This window comes from Oreochromis aureus, linkage group 7 (genome assembly GCF_013358895.1).
Source record: "Oreochromis aureus strain Israel breed Guangdong linkage group 7, ZZ_aureus, whole genome shotgun sequence".
In the NCBI taxonomy this organism is placed as follows: domain Eukaryota; kingdom Metazoa; phylum Chordata; class Actinopteri; order Cichliformes; family Cichlidae; genus Oreochromis; species Oreochromis aureus.
This window is the reverse complement of record NC_052948.1, coordinates 63,491,874-63,507,732: the sequence shown is the minus strand read 5'-3', so window position 1 is coordinate 63,507,732 and position 15,859 is coordinate 63,491,874. Positions and strand designations below refer to the sequence as shown.

Here is a 15,859-nt window from a genome sequence, read left to right as displayed (position 1 = left end):
ACTCTATGTGCTAATGCAGCATTTGTCACAGTACAACAGCACAGACGGTTATGAAAAACAGAGACAGACTCGGATTAGTTATGAGACGTATTTAAAGACAGCAACACAAATTCATTTCAAACAGAAGCAAACGTAACGCTCAGTGAATTACTGCAGGAAAAGTTTCTGGTAGAAGGCTGACACCGGGTGGTTGCAGAATGTTTTTACAGAAAGAAATGTTATCCTTTTGCTAATAATGATATTGTTTTTGCTTCGTGTATGAAAATCACACAGACCCATGACCGCCACCGAGGTCGGCGCTGCTGTGCCGTGCAGCTACATTTCTGGGAAAGGTGCATTTCAGGCTACATTGCAGGATTAGCAGAGTACAATGCAGTTTGACAAATCATTTGGTGTAAACAAATGTTTGTCTTAAACGTGGAAAGACTCCCTTAAAGTGTTCCTGAGATGTTGCATTAAGGCAACAGTGGAAAAGCTAGGGAAAAAAAGCTTCCAGCTGCCACTGACATTTCAGAAGATGTGTTTTAGACAACAGTGAAGTCACCTTAAAGGCAAAAACAAGCACTGATTTCAGCACTCGGCCAAATGATTACTCAAGAAAATAACTTCATTGTTACAATAATCATTAGTTTCAGCCGTTTTTCACCTTTCATAGCAAATTACAAAAAAGGAAAAAAAAAAAAAAAATGAGGAAAGCCACATAACCTGCCAAAAAGTAATGTTTGAAAACATCTCTAATACAGAAAAATGAAGGTTCTTAGTGTTAGTTATGAAGCAATTACATTTTAAGTGCTGTGACTGATTTTTTTGCACATTTTATATTAAATCATACCCACCACACCGCGGTGATCCAGCTAATTCATCCCATGTAACACACGTTTACCACACATACACTTTAATGGCACATTGACCTTTTTTTACTGCAGGACACAAACATAAAACACATTTGCTTCACGAGTTACCACGAAGCGACCCGCGAGCACAAAACACACCACACAGAGGCTACATGCAAATATCAAATAAATGGCACAATGGCAGAACTTCAAGGCAGCGTTTTCATTTCCAGTACGCAGATTTAAGGCACTGTGACTTTTGCTACATGCATCTCGTAAGTGCAAAGCTTTTCAGACCTTTATCACACAGATGTTGACTGGTCAAATGTTTGGCCGCAGCTGCATGTAAGCGGATTTCTGTACCAACAGGCACTACATAATTCATTTCCACAGTATCTGCACAGGACCAGAGGCTTTCTGGAGCACCACTTATCACAGGAGGAGCACTTTCCCAGCTGTGTGCTGCGATGGAGTGACTGGCAGGATTTCGCCATGCTGCAGGATTTCAAGTGGAAGACTCTGCACTCGTGGCACAGGATCTGAGGGTCTGGATTGTTGAGATTGCAGCATTCGTGGTAGGCGATGGCAGGAGGGAGTGCAATTATTGATGCGGGATCTTCACTCAGAGGTAAGGAGCTCACTGCTGCACTGCTGCCGATGAGAGTGGGTGATCTGAGGCCTCCACTCTGCGTTTTCTTCACTTGTTTCACGTTGTGGAGACTCTTTCTGCAAATCTTAAGGACCGCACAGGTCTCATCGTGCAGGGTTTTGCATTCAGAGCAGTAAGAACAATAATCTGAGTTCTGGACACAGCTGCAGAGGTTGTAGTTGCCATCCTCGCTCTTCAGAGCCTCGATTGGATCTACCTGCAGACTTTGAGGCTCAGAGTTCGTTTCACCCAGCCTCGTAGCACCAGGGGAACGCCAGCTTGGCCTCTTGCTGTCCGAGGAGTTTCTGCTGGTGAGTAGCTCTCGTGGTGGGAATGATGCTGTTGTTCCGTTGCTGTGTGTTTTGACAGTGGTGGGTGATACGTCGTCCATCGTTGTCCAGATTAAAGAGCAGGGACTCTGGTCATTGTTGACAACCATCTGCGACTCCCCTTCATTAACCGGATCAGAGTACAGGTCCACGTCACCATCGGGCTGCTCCATCAGGGCCTCGCCGACTTCCAGCATCTTCTTGGTGTTCTCTACAGCAGCCTGTAGGGAGACATAAGCAATGAAGTCTATTAAGGTTTTTTTTTTTGTTTGTTTTTTAATCCTACTGTTGCATTTATTAGCAGGAAGAAGAAATTGACTCTTTTCTTTGCTAAACATTTTGCCTCACAGTACACCCTCCTGGAACAGACGTAGTACTACAAAGCAAGATTAGTGAGTTAGTGAGGCACGTTTTCTCAGATTTTAAGGGGTGGAAGTTAAAAACAGCTTGCTTGAGGGAGACAATGAAGCGATTGGCTGCACCAAGGCTGAAAAAAAACAAAAGATGTCAACATCACATACCTGCAGGCCGTTTCCTCGCTGCCTCTCCATCACTGCGCTCAGCTCCCACTGGGTGTCACCGCTGTGCTTCCCCAGCGCTGTTGTAAGAAAGTGGCACTCGCAGCGGGCCAGGAAGAAGGCACAAGACAAACGAAGGAGGGTATCCGAAGAGGTGGAGTTCCCTCTGTGCGTCTGGAGATGGAGCTGCTCAGATGATGACGCACTGAGCTCGTACCCTAACAGGTTGAACAGGTTCTCGATCTGTGCCGTCGACAGCACCGGGGTGATGTAGTGCGTGAATGTGCCGGAGTACATCTGGGACACAAAATGTCAAACTTTAAAATCAGATTTCATCATTTTAACTGAACACGTGAACTTTTTTCTCCTTCTGGCCCACCTGGATTACATTGTACTCCTTCCTCCAGGGACCCAGGTACAGGTTCAAGGCTGCTTGCTCCAGCACCTCAAAAGCTTTAGCCAGGCCTTGCAGGCCTCCTCTGGTTCCAACTTGTCTGCTACATCCTGCTGCTGTGACTGCCTTGAGCGACTCCTCCATCACCCTCAGTGGATCCACACCTAGACAGTGGATCTCCTGAGCATTTCCCTCCTTCATAAGTCCCTCCACCTTTCTCCACAGCTCCTCATCTCTGCACGGCAGACTCGAGCCCTGTTCCACGATTTGGCACTCCAAACTGCGATCGTAGGCGCCCGTGAGATCTCTCTTCCGGGAGAAACTCATCTCTTTCATCCATTTATTAAGAGAGAGAAGGAGACAAAAATAAACCAAGATGATCCTAATAACTGATTCACACTTTTTTTAATTAATTTTTTTTTCTTATTGCAGTGCATCGACCTAATAGTGCCAACTGTCAACGGGTGTCACTGAGGGCGTGTCCTGTGAATTGAATTACACCTCATTTCATTCCAAAGGGATTGACAGGAAGTGGAACCTCCCACAGACTGTTGCAGCGCCACATCAGAAGCACTATATTTCTCTGTTCTGTTAGAAACTATTCAATAAAGAGTTACAGTGTTACTACAGTTACACACACACACACACGTGTTTTCCAGGTTCCTGCTATGTCTGCAGCACATGCTGACGTAACTGTGGCCACTGGAAATAGGAAACATTTCGACCTTTAGCCTTACTAAATAACAAACTCTGTATCAGCTGCGACTCGTTTTGAGCACATGTTAATAACGAAAGTGAAACTTTACCATAAGTGAAAATAAGTTGACTCACTTTGTGTTTTTACATCTACCAAACTTTAACGTGTTTTTCAGGGAACATCGGGGAACTTCAAGCTCATCAGTGAGGAAAACGAGAACCCCCCTTTATCAGCCCCACTTTAGCATTAGCTTAGCCGCGCCTGCTACGTTAGTTACCCAAGAGAACTTACGGGTCGGACAGTGAACGCCCCCCCGCCCCCCCGCACATTGTAAACCGGCTTGTTTTCCTTACTTTATCCAGTTTGCGGTGAAGTGGCGCAGGGGAGCTTGGCACCGAGCTGTTCTTCAGTTTGGCCGACATATAATCCGTCGACGAAAGCGAAATCAAATTTTAGCTGCCTTCCAGTGTGATGTCAGTCTCAGTCTGTGTGGGAAAATACCCAGGAAGTGCGAGGAAGCGGCTGAACCTCCCCAAAGAAGATGTACATTTTTCATATTAAGAAGACATCTATGTCGTTTTGAAAACACGCCGAATTACACATACGCTCCCGATAAACTTGTAAACGTAGCGATTTGAGTTTTAAAATGTGTGTTTTTAAGCCAAAGCGCGAGGCAATAGAAAACCGGTATAATTTGTAGGAAAACTCGGACTGAGAGAACATCAAGAAGGTATGTTCGTAGGTATGCGAAGCTGACATAACGCAGCTGGTTACAAGTGGGCCAGTCCGGCTTTGTTCGATATAAAACGTTCTGACACACAGACTCACCTGTTCCTGGCAAGTAATCAGCTGTTTTGGCGACTCCGGCCGCACGACAATCCGCTCGATTATCTGGGTAACGTAAACATTGTCACGTGGCACGGGATTTCCAGTTTATACAGGGTGTGTTTGGGACCTGTGCCTGGATGTGCCGTAAGGTGGGTGGAAATACTGGAAAGATTAAATTAAAAGAAAAGTGATGTAAAACGGGCTGAAATACAGAAAAGGTGGAAACAGCGAGAAGCTGCAAAGTGTGCTACCGAATAAATCGATTAAATCAAGTTTTCCTGCGTGTAGTTTCAGCCACGAGATGGCAGCATTTCACCTGCTGCGGCAGCCTCACCTCTGCATGAACCGCTGACACGGAGAAGGGTCTGGCTGCTGCAGCCAGGTGCTCTTGCTGACACGGCACACACAGACACAAACACACGTCTTCCTGTCTTTGTGAGGACGTTTACTGACATGATCACAGGTGAGCAGCTAGTTTAAACTCTTTAGCAGAGTTTTTCTGGTGTGATGGGAACATATCCATACATCATAAAAATAAATTCTAAAAGCATTTGTTCTGTGGTTGTTTTTAGGACGGTTTTAATGTGTTTCTGCTCATATCTAGTTCTGAGCAATAGATTTGTGAGAAAAGTATTAATGTTGTATTGTACTAACGAAATATAATTCCTGAAAATATACCACAAGTTCATCACCCAAAGTGACAAGAGGCCACAGAATGTCCCAATCAAGGCTGTAAATTCTCTGTCAAAATCTGGTAACACCTTCGGGGTTTTGTTTGTTTTGAGCCCATTTAATGCAGAGTTCAGATTAACATAGACCGTATAAAACAGATGGACGTAACCATAATCTCTGGTTAACAAAAACCTTTTTGTGAAGCCTTGAGATGAATGTTTTTGCTGCTCCCATCTTAGTTTGCCACAATCTGACATCACACACGGGGCAGACCTGACTGCTCACTCATAAAGTGGTGTACTTATGAATGAACAGCCAGGCCCATCATGGAGCATATGCTGCTTTACCACCGTTCTAGATCATTATGTGCAATATTATGTTGAATTCAGTAGTAACTTAAACTGGTCATCGAGCCAATAAACTGACTGCCTGAATCAGTGGTCACAAATCTGAATTTAGCCTCACCCCTGAAAGGTGTCCTCACTCTCAGTACATGTTCCCACTTCCCACATTTAAATCTCTCCACCGGTCCTTTCAAATTTAGCCGTGCGAGGATATACACACACGGAGACAGAGTATGGGCGTGGCTTCAGTGACCCCGTGGAGAAGGGCGGACCCGGGATCCTTTAAAGCATCCCGGTCGGGCCAGGATGCTCTGCACAAGCCAGCAGCTTCACTTCGCATCGAGAGAGTCAGCCTCCACCCTCCATCCTCCACCCTTCATCCTCCAGCAGGTCTGTGCAGCTACTATCGGCATGTCGAACTCGGACAGGGTTGTGTTAGCTCTAGGAGGAGCGGGAAAAGTGGGCTCCGGGATCGTTAAAGGACTGCTGGATAAAGGTAAGCTTCTCTGTAGCTCGAAGGACATTTGGTAGGGAAAATAAACTGAGTGAAATAGAGGAGGACAGTGAATTGTTAATGTGATAAATCTTTGGGACATCTATGCGTTTTTACGCGCAGGTATCTTTCCCCTTGGCTTTTACGCGTGAGGAACTCCATCATTATAAACCGCACTGTAAACACTTTACGGGCATTTTTGTGCGGTATGTCCACTTTGATTAAAAACAATTATTACTTATTTATACTTTGTACTTATTATTATTGTTTTATTGTGTCTGAATTATTAGACGATTAAATAATGACACGCCATAAGTGATCCCCCCGCGTGCGTAAGACTGCCGGTCCACTGTATTGGGGTTTCTATGCCACGCTCTACACAGACAGGTCCGCTAATCAGATTTTTATGAGGGTAAAAAAAAACGTAACATACTAATGGTGGCAACATTTGAGTGCGCAATGTGACAACTGATCTACCAAAAATCCCCTTTGACTCTCATAAAACTAAACTGCAACACAAATTATCTATAGTTGATAATAAAATGTTGGATTAATAATCATAGACGTGTCAAAAACAGCAGGCTGATCAGCCTACTGTACAGCTTCCTTTAATCTTCCTTTAATCAAGACCTAGGGGGCGTTACCAATATGACACAATGGAGTTCTCATAATAATGCTTCATTGTCAATAAAAGCATGTCCCATCAGGAAATCTTTGGAACAGTAAAGACAGAATAAACATTCTCAGGCAGGTGTGTGTGTGTGTCATTGTGTGTGTCATTGTACAGTTTGGCTTTGTCATATCTGGGATTGCTGTGTGGGTGGTTTTATCTGCACAGTCTCATAAAATCATATCTAAATTGATCTGAACTCCTATCATCATCACCTTAAACTAAATTACAGTTTATGGCGGGAGTTAAAAGAGCATAATTTCAGTTATTGGCGTGAGCTTCATCCCTGTTTGGATTCTGTTGTGTTCTTAAAGCTGAAATCCGTTGTGGGTATTTACCGTGCTGTGCCTCCAGGAAGGAAGAAGCTGAGATGAGAGGTTATTGGTTGCATGTTCACAGCTTCTTTTTTTGAACTGAGCAGTAAGTTATTGTCGACTTCCCGGTCAGATTTCACTTTCTGATGACCTTGACAGAAACAGCACAACAACACAGGCTTATTAGCAGCGGTTCACTCTGATGTGAGCGAGGTCTGTCCTACTGTCTCTGTATTAAAGGTCTCTGTGTGTTTGTGTGTCAAGGTTTTAAAGTTGCAGTGATCTCCAGGGACAGCAGCCGCCTGGAGAAACTCCGATCGTTTGTCTCTCCCAACACAAAGGATAACCTAACCACTATAGTGGGAAATGTGGGTAAGTCAGGTTACTTATCCTGCCCGTCTCTGCTCTGAGGATTGTTTGCCTTGTCCACAGCCCTCATCGCATAATTACTGATTCCTCCCCGGCAAAAACTTTAAATACAAATCCCAACTGTGTTTAGTCAGAATGTGCAAAAGAGAGCCTGCAAAGTATGGGAGTGGCAACATACTGCATCAGAGCTGCAATAAATCTGTAGAAACCCTCACATGTAGTGCAGCAGTGAACGCAATGTTGCAGAGTGAGAACTTAATATTCTCAGGTGGATACAAGCACCATAACTGGCTCATATACTCTTTTATCAGAAAGCCGGTTAGAGATCTGAAAATGAAAGACTGATTTTCTGTTTTGATTTGGTTTTATTTCCAAGATGGTCACCAACTCTGATGAGAAAATCCGATTTTACCATCATTCTTAGTATCAGGTTGTTTGTGTGTATGAGCTATCTTTAGAAAATACTCAAAAACCTCTTTGCGCCATTTTTTAACAGTGAGCTCAGGAATAAGGGTGTACTAGAGGCAGTACTTATGTTTCAGCCACATCACCTGGATGAACTCCAGGCACTCCTCCTGGCACTCCTCATTACTAACTTTCTGTGGGGCCATAGGTGAGAGTTAGAGCTGATCATCTACTCATCAGAAGGTGGGTGGTTCAATCCTGGCTTTTCCAGTCTCCATGTTCAGCTTGGACTAAAGCCCAGATTGCCAAATTGGCACATACCACTGGACTGTTTGCTCAGTAATGGAGCGCAGACACTGTCTTGTGCAGGTTCACGCTCCACAAGTTAGAGTTCGGTTCATACAGGTTAAAGCGAAGCTGCATGAAGTGTGACCCTTCAAATTTGTGGCAAGTGGAGCTGATGTTCTAAATTCTTATTTCAGACTCAGGTGGTCCAGCTTGCATGAAAATTTAAAAAGTCTGTACTCGTTCACTCACACAGTCTCCAACTGCTCATAGAGACTGTCTTTAGCAGTAATGGTGCAAAGCCTGTGAGCTAGTTCAGGCAGGCAACCTCAGGCACACCAACACGCCTGCCTCTCCTCACGTCCAACACCAAACACACCCTCTCTGTTTGGCGGCTAATTTAAGCTGCAGAATTTTCCATCTGAGCCTCTGACACGTCAGTGCTGCCCTGCATCACCGCCTGCTGGTTCATCCCCTCGTATTTGTACTGACTAATAAGCTTAGAGGCATGACACCAAACTCTAACTGTTCTGTTATTAGAACAAATCAATCATTTCAAACTGCTGTAATTGCACAGTCGTAGTTAGAGGGGTGGATTAAACCCAACCGACCTCCTGTCTCAGAAGTCTGTAGGCTTGTATTCATGTACAAATCCTCCACCGTACAATGTGATAAAGTTCCCATTTCTTCTGTCATCATTTGTCTGCATCTCAGCGACTGTCTTAAAAATGATTTACACATCACTCGATAGAGGAGCCTTTCCTTCTAAAGAATCTGCTGTTGAGTTGCGTGTGGAGGTGTGCGGGGTCAAGTCTAGGAAAACTGTTTAAATGTTCAAACATGCATGACTTGTTTATGCATTCATCTCTAGGAGGTGGCATTATTTCAACATTCTTTAAGCTCAACTATCAGAAAAGATAGGAACTTCTATCCATGAGCACATCTGTGCACTCTGCTCCTGCTACGAGATAAATGCTGACCTGATAACTGCTTGTTTGGGTTTAGCAAAAGACTGCACCTTGGGGTAACGAACATCACTGCATCTTAAAGAAAATAAGAGTCAGGAGTGACGTCCACCTCTGCCGTAACCTATCAAGTTCTTTGAGGATACTGGGGTTTGTGCGTCCTGTGCAAAAAGGAACGTTAATGGTGATTTGTTATTTTCAGACTTAGTCAAATGGACTTACACCCATAAACACACCAAAAATTATTACGAAAATTTGACTAATAGTTGAGATGGCATCATAGCAGCAGGTGAGGAAGGTGTTTATCTCCTACTGCGATGTATTATCAGAGTTTTGTTATTCCCCAGTAAGGCTGAAGTTCTATATCGATGCCAATTCTCTCCTGAAGTCCAGCATCTCTGTTTTCAGGCTCAGAGGAGGAAGCCGAGCAGGTGAAGCAGGCCCTGCTGAAGGAGGTGGGGAAAGTCACCGACATAGTTTCCTCTCTGGGCTTCAGCTGGTGGCAGGGAGGACCCCCACACACCCAGTCCCTCAAAGATCTACACTGGGTCAGTGCACACACACTTTCCAATATACTGATTTGATTTCTTCCCCCTCACTTTAAACTCAAGCAAGCATGTATACACTTACAGGAGAGTCATTGGGGTGCTGTGATATTTCCTTTCTTGTGAAATCTGCAGGTAATTGAGACGTTGCTTTTCAGCACATTTGTGTCATGGAAGGCCTTCTACCCCTTGGTGAGGGACGACTCCAACTGTACCTATACGTTCATCACAGGTGAGGCATCGCAGACAGCACCCTCCATCACCACGACGTCCACATTACAGAGAAACGCAGTCGTATTGCTGATGTAGCCTATGTCTCCTCTCCTGTGTGTGTTTGCTCAGTGGGATGAGGCGGTTCGTGTGTCGCGTAGTGCTACTTTGCCTTTGTTCTACCTCTCTCTACTAGTACTGAGGTAGCATCTGCCAGACCTCAGGACGGCGTTGCTGAGCTCTGCTTCACCGATGCTTTTTCTCTCTCTCTGTGACTTTGCTCAGAAGTGATTGGGCAGCGTGGAGATTGTTTAGGCACGCATGTAGTGGTAGCTGGATGGTAGCACTACCATCTTTGGAACGATTCAGTTGATAAATTTACCAAAAGGATCAGAGAATCAACAAGTTTTTTCTCTGGCTGAGCGGTTTTGTTTTCTCTCTTTATTCTCTCTGTCCACTTGGGGTCAGCAAAACAGCTGCCATGCTATTTTACACACTGCATGTTCTCCCACTCTGACAGACTCGCTGTGTCCTTGGGTGTACCCTGCCTCTCGTGCAGGGTCACCTGTGATAGCTGCTCGCCTTGCATTCCTGGTGTGTGTTTATGTTGTGTTTTGCTGCTTTGCCACAGGAGGAGCAGGAGAGAAGCTGCTGATGCCTGGTACAGGCTTCCTCACAGTGGGCGCTGCCAGCACCCTGGCTTTCTGCCAGGTACTCCGCGAGGAGTACCCCGAGGTGCCCTGCAAACTCAACCAGGTGAGATTCCAACGGGATTACACAGCAGGGCCTCAGATAAACTGCACAGAGTCGGCTAACATGACTCATGACCATTTAGACTTGACCAAAAGAAGTCAGCTTGCAGCTCAATTCACATGCCTGCCTCCACAATCATCTATGTATGTAATTCTCTCTGCTCTCTAGTGTTCACACGCACAGCCCTGAATTTCTTTGGCATTTGCTCACTCAGGGGAAATCCGTAATACTGACACCACTTTACCACCCATGCAGATTCAGTTCTTCCTTGGTGCCTTTGTGAGAACCAGCTCACATTTCACCACATTCAAACATTACATAACCTTATTCTGTAATCTTGCATGACAGAAGTTAATCAGGCATTTTATCTAAATAGTGCCTTTGTGCAAACATGCATATTTAGTCAGGAATATGCAAAAAGCTTCATGAACTTGGCTGCTAGAAAAACAACTTTGATGCAGTCAGCCCTTATTAATCAAAAACTTTACCTGATCTCCTGTATAAGGTCAGAGAAGTTGATCTTTTAATTACGCCTGGCAAACTAGATGAACTGCTCGTCTCTACCTCCATGATGTCTCTCAACCTGATGCGTCAGATGTTTTCGTACATCTCAGAAATCGTCTTTGGAAACTGTTGAGAAGTGGACGGGGACTTAGTAGTTGTGAGATGATTGGATGAGCCATTTCACAACTAAAACTTGATCTTACTACCAGTTCAGCCCCTCTCCTCTTCTCTTCTGACAGGTGAAGATTAACACAGGTGTAGCCACTCCTGATCACATGGCCCCCGGCTTCCTCAACCATCTGGACCTGGGTGAGGCTGTTGCCGCCCTCATCGAAAGACGAAACACCTCCCACACCGTTTTCACCATCAACTGCCCTGCAGACTTAAAGAGCGTCCTTCTGGAGAGGAACCTTTAGACTCCCAAAAAAAGACCCCAGCTTCCTCCAGCATCTCCTGGACAGGATCGCACTGCTTCTTCTCCTGCGCACTCCAGAAATAATCTCCTTTGATTTCCTGTCATGCAACTCTGAAACCCATCCATGCTAGGCGTTGCATATTTTCCTTCCAGTTCTCACATCGTTAGCAAGTTTTCTCTCAGCATGTGCTTTTTATGGGATATGTAAGAAAACCAACACCTTCTCCCTATTATCTGTTTCTGTGCGTTGTTACATAGTCTGTTCTGCCAGCCGCATCAACAGAAGACGTGATACACAGCTCCTTTTTGGTATAAGTGTCATCTTAAGGCCAAAAAATCAGACAGAGCACATTGATAACGACTGTAGCCAAGTTAGCCAAGATCCCAACAACTGGTCCAAAATGTAAATGTATCTACAGGCCTAGACTGTACTCAGTGGAAGTTTTGACCACTACGCGTTCAACGGAATAATTTTTTAATAAGCTAGTTCTGCAGCAGCATGCACTCAGACAAGTGGCTGTTACTACCAACAAAACACCAATGTCCAAACATAGCGCTTAGGGAACAGACGCAAACATGCAAATAGCGCAAGACAAAAATCTTCTTTGTCTTCAATGAGGTCGCTGGGCCTCAAAGAAGCACTAAATGTAACTGTGTTTCCATGGCAACACCATGAGGCATCTCCCGGTACAGTTAAAAAGCTGAAGAGAACAAACTGTCACACTTCAGCCGTGCATGTATCTGGACAGACTTTAGTTCAGTATGCTTGAAATTTATCAACCATGACTAAAGAGAACGTGTTGCTACATGATGGAGTTAAAAAGTTTGCCATTGCTGCATCCACTTTCTCCCTCCCCTCTTGCTTCTCTGAGAGCTTCAGTGTTTCCCGGCGGTGTAATCGCACTTAACTCTGTGAAGTATCCTGATTTGTTTTAAAAGAGAGAGACAAACCTACATCCCACATCTTTTTGCCGACTTTCTAAATCATTTCAGAAGCTTTTAGATCATCCAGGAGACACTTTGTTTGCGGCGTGCTTTAAGTGAGCAAGTTCATACAACATGTCAGACTGCTGGTTTTGGAAAGCTCAGATACAGTCAGATGATCCAGCCATCAAAGTATAGCAGCTAAACTGGATGAAGATTGCGACATTTGCCTGGTTACAGATTCAGCAGCTTGAGCCATTTTAGCCTCTTTGTAGCGCTTATGCAAAAAAAAAGTTTTACAAACACAAATAAACAAGATATAGACAATACTGCTGATCCCGTGTACTTTTTTTTTCAGGTGTATCACTGCTCAGAGGTGCGGTGTTTCCTAGAAAACTTCCCTCAGCACTGGTTAGCATTGTGGCTTGTAGAGTGTTCTGCTTATCCGAACTCTCCGGTTCACCCCATAGTCCAAAGACATGTACAGTAAGTTTTAGTTATTCTAAATTGCTGTAGGTGTGACCTGTGGTTGCCTCTTACTCACTGTTAGTCATTATATGGAGCTCAGGGTGTACCCACCTCCTGTCCAGTGTCAGCTGGGATTGGTTAAAGCCTCCCATGAACCAAATCATCATAGATGGAAGAAAGAAGACCTGAACAGACTTCTCGAGGAATATCATGAATAGTTTCTGACACTTTCTGTTGGTTTCAATAGTTATTTTCTTTGAACCCTGACTTGGGTGAAATCAGTAAAGTAAGTAAAACAAACCAGGTTTAAGCCTGGGGTTGGACTCCTCAACGATGATGAGTTTAGGCCTCAGAGGTTTAAGGCAGCATTTTTCACATTTGTCCACCACGATCGACGAGACGGCATCACACCCATCTGGTTTATTCGTTTTAACTGGCTCGACATCACAAATGTTTGTGTCGATCCAAAAACTTCTAATTTACAGTCGTCAGTGCAAAACTTTAAAAACGAAAGTAACTTCCTGTGTCCAGTGTCTTTTTCTCCCCTCTTACTCTTAGCTTCCATCTAATTGTGAATACCGTTAATGAAACTCCCAGAGACAAAAAAAAATGAGCAGAAAAGAATATTTTTGTGTCAGTTTCATTTTAATTTACAGACACAGAATATCAACCAAAAGTTTTGTTCATGTCACTGAGTTCAGTAAAGAAAACCTGACTTAGTACTTGTTGGAGAAACCAAGCGCAGTGGTAAGATTTGCTTCTTGTCGTTGGCGGCAGGTCGGTACACATCTCAGGAGGGAGTTTGGTGCACTCCTCTTCACAGAAACTAAATCCTTCAGGTTTCTTGGCTGCCGCTTGGCGACTCAACCTTTCAGCTTCTTCCTCAGATTTGTGAAAGGATAGAGGTCTGGAGACTGGTTAGTCCACTCCATGACCCTAATGTGCTTCATACCAGAACACCCATCCATGACCATCTTCAGTGTCCTGGCTGAGGGTTCCACGGTGGTGGGAAGGTGGGAATGGAAGATTCTGTGCAAAGGTGTGCTTTCTACAGCTAACAAGCTGAGATCAGGAGAATCTGTAACTGATTTCCACATGAACACACTCTGTGGGAGCCAGAACCATAGCGTTGTCTGAAAGCATGAAAAACTTTATGTAATGTGCTTTTCAGGATTTTGGGTCGATATTCTGCCTCTGTCCATTAAAATGAAACTACCATAAAATTTAGAGACTGTTCATGTCTTTGTAAGTGAGCAAGTTGAAGTATGCAAATACTTGAGAGCATTTGAGTTGATGTTAGGGTGGGGCAGCCGGGACATATTTACATCAGGCCTAGCGTGACTCTCTGTCCCGTTCACAAGCACCAGCTCGACCCCCTGTGGGCCCCTTTATCTGCCAGCCATTATTTCAGACAGTGTGGCCCTTAAATAAACAGCGGATTGCGAGAGGGCATTGTTGTCTTGTATGTTGTCATGCAGACATGCTGGCTCGAGAATGTAAACTTCTCATGCAAACAAACAGATTTTTGCCAAGGATAACTGGAACTGGACCTGAAAGCAGAGAGATGAACGTTAGAGTAGGGTAGTAGTAGCCTCTGGAGGGGGCAGGGAGCCAGTGCGCCACAGTTTTTGTTATGAACTTGTCGGCTGACGGCTCAATTAGGCCAAATTATAATTAAGCAAAGGGAAACTCATTGGGCCCCATCTCCTCTTCTACCTCCCTCCTTTTCTCTCCCTTCTGAAAAGGACAAAAACGGTCAAATATGCCCACACAAACGGCCACGTTTGCTCTGCCGGTGACTCACGTCAATCTAATAGAAGAAGAAAACTGGCTTTTGTTTTAGGGGGCACGAGGGACCACAGTCTTCTGGACTGAGGAGCGGGCAGAATGGAAATGTGGGCGCAAAGATTAGAGGAAATGAGGAAATTTAACGAAGGAGAGATTTCAGCGGTGGAGCTCCGGCTTCCATTTAGAACCACTTTTAGTAGCAATAATTTGGTTCATAATGAGACCACTTGCTTAAGTTCACTCAGGTTTGGGGACATTAATCTATGCACAGCTCTCTGAAGGTCCTGCCACAGCATCTCAGTCAGGTTGAGGTCTGGACTTTGACTGCAGCACTTTGATTCTTTTCTTCAGTTTGCTCCAAGCTTTAGCTGTGGGACAGATGGCCTCACATTGGACTCCTGAATACTTACAGAGTTGTTCATGATCCACAGCTCATCATCCATCCACCACCATGTTCTTATCCTCCAGTCAAGTCGGTAACAGTCTTCACTTCTGAAGAGCACATGAAATCACAGCCCAACCAACCCTTTCACTGTCAGAGGATGTGCTATAAACCAGAACATGCTACAGTATTTGCAGGAATTTTTATTTTTTGGCTGTGGTGCAACAAGTAGAGCAGGTAATAAGTGAAAGGGCGGTGGTTCAATCCCCGGTTCCTGTAGTAAACACCGTCACCGATGAATCCCTGAGAGTGTGTGGTGTAGAAAGCACTTCAGGCAGGGACGTGAAAATGCCCCGAGTGCTCAGCTAGAGCAGGAAAGCACCAGTCCACACTATCATTTGCATTTTTGAGGATAAAAACGTTTTAATGATAAATGCCGGATAAATAGATTTATTTCGATAGTGCTGAACTGAGCAGGATAAACGGTTCCAGAAAAGCAGTTTGGTGGCGTGTCTCAAATTTCCATCTGCTTCTGATTAAACACTGGAGCGGCTGAGACGAGAGGAATTAAAATTTTATATCAGAAGTTAAAAACAAGCCTCGATCTTGGCAGCGCGCTGCTCTGCCTTTCGTGAGAGAGCGGCGAGACCTCACCGAAGCAGCGCTGCAACTTTCCATTTTTGACAAACCAACACACCGCATGTTGACTCATGGGGCGACACCATAGGCTGGTAGTTTAGTTGGAGAGGCAGGGGCTGTTTTTCCCTCCTGACATATCATCTCTCCCTGCCTGAGGAGGCACTGTGGAAAACAGGGTCAGAGAAGTCACCAGCCCATAAACACAGTGTCTGTGCAACAACAGCTGTCAGCATGCTCGATACTTTGGTAGTGATTAATATAGGTTTACTCACTGCAGAGGCTCGTGTCGCATCGACGGCCAGCTTTGAGGTGAGGGGAGCAGAGTCGTGCTATCTGCACCGGAGCGTGCTCCACAGCAGCAGCAGCGCGGCTCGTAAACACGGCTGTACGCCAGCGCTTCATACTAACCGTCTCCATTGTGAACTCATTGGTTCAAAATGTGGATTGTTAAAGTGGTTTACAGCGT

At 44.8% G+C, this 15,859-nt stretch overlaps 2 protein-coding genes across 5 annotated transcripts; one reads left to right on the top strand and one right to left on the bottom strand.

Moving 5' to 3' along the window:
- Positions 1–74: 74 nt before the first annotated feature.
- spata2l (spermatogenesis associated 2-like) lies at positions 75–4,349 on the bottom strand. Of its 3 annotated transcripts, none has more exons than XM_031737971.2 (4): positions 4,249–4,349; positions 2,709–3,052; positions 2,333–2,626; positions 75–2,032 (listed from the first exon to the last, which is right to left on the bottom strand). In XM_031737971.2, the coding sequence occupies exons 2-4, from the start codon at positions 3,048–3,050 to the stop codon at positions 1,136–1,138; spliced, it is 1,533 nt and encodes a 510-aa protein (XP_031593831.1). In that variant the 5' UTR covers positions 3,051–3,052; positions 4,249–4,349; the 3' UTR covers positions 75–1,135. The 3 variants fall into 3 exon arrangements, with proteins under 3 accessions (XP_031593831.1, XP_039470525.1, XP_039470526.1); XM_039614591.1 differs by lacking the exon at positions 4,249–4,349 and adding an exon at positions 3,774–4,214 and having other exon boundaries at positions 2,709–3,059; XM_039614592.1 differs by lacking the exon at positions 4,249–4,349 and adding an exon at positions 3,774–4,212.
- On the top strand, positions 4,320–12,445 carry si:dkey-238o13.4 (uncharacterized protein LOC560780 homolog). 2 transcript variants are annotated; one of them, XM_031737972.2, is made up of 7 exons: positions 4,320–4,397; positions 5,465–5,760; positions 7,006–7,113; positions 9,174–9,313; positions 9,446–9,542; positions 10,152–10,276; positions 11,017–12,445. In XM_031737972.2, exons 2-7 carry the CDS (start codon positions 5,571–5,573, stop codon positions 11,191–11,193), a joined length of 837 nt encoding a protein of 278 aa, XP_031593832.1. In that variant the 5' UTR covers positions 4,320–4,397; positions 5,465–5,570; the 3' UTR covers positions 11,194–12,445. The 2 variants fall into 2 exon arrangements, with proteins under 2 accessions (XP_031593832.1, XP_039470527.1); XM_039614593.1 differs by having other exon boundaries at positions 4,367–4,397; positions 4,537–5,760.
- The last annotated feature ends 3,414 nt before the right edge of the window (positions 12,446–15,859 follow it).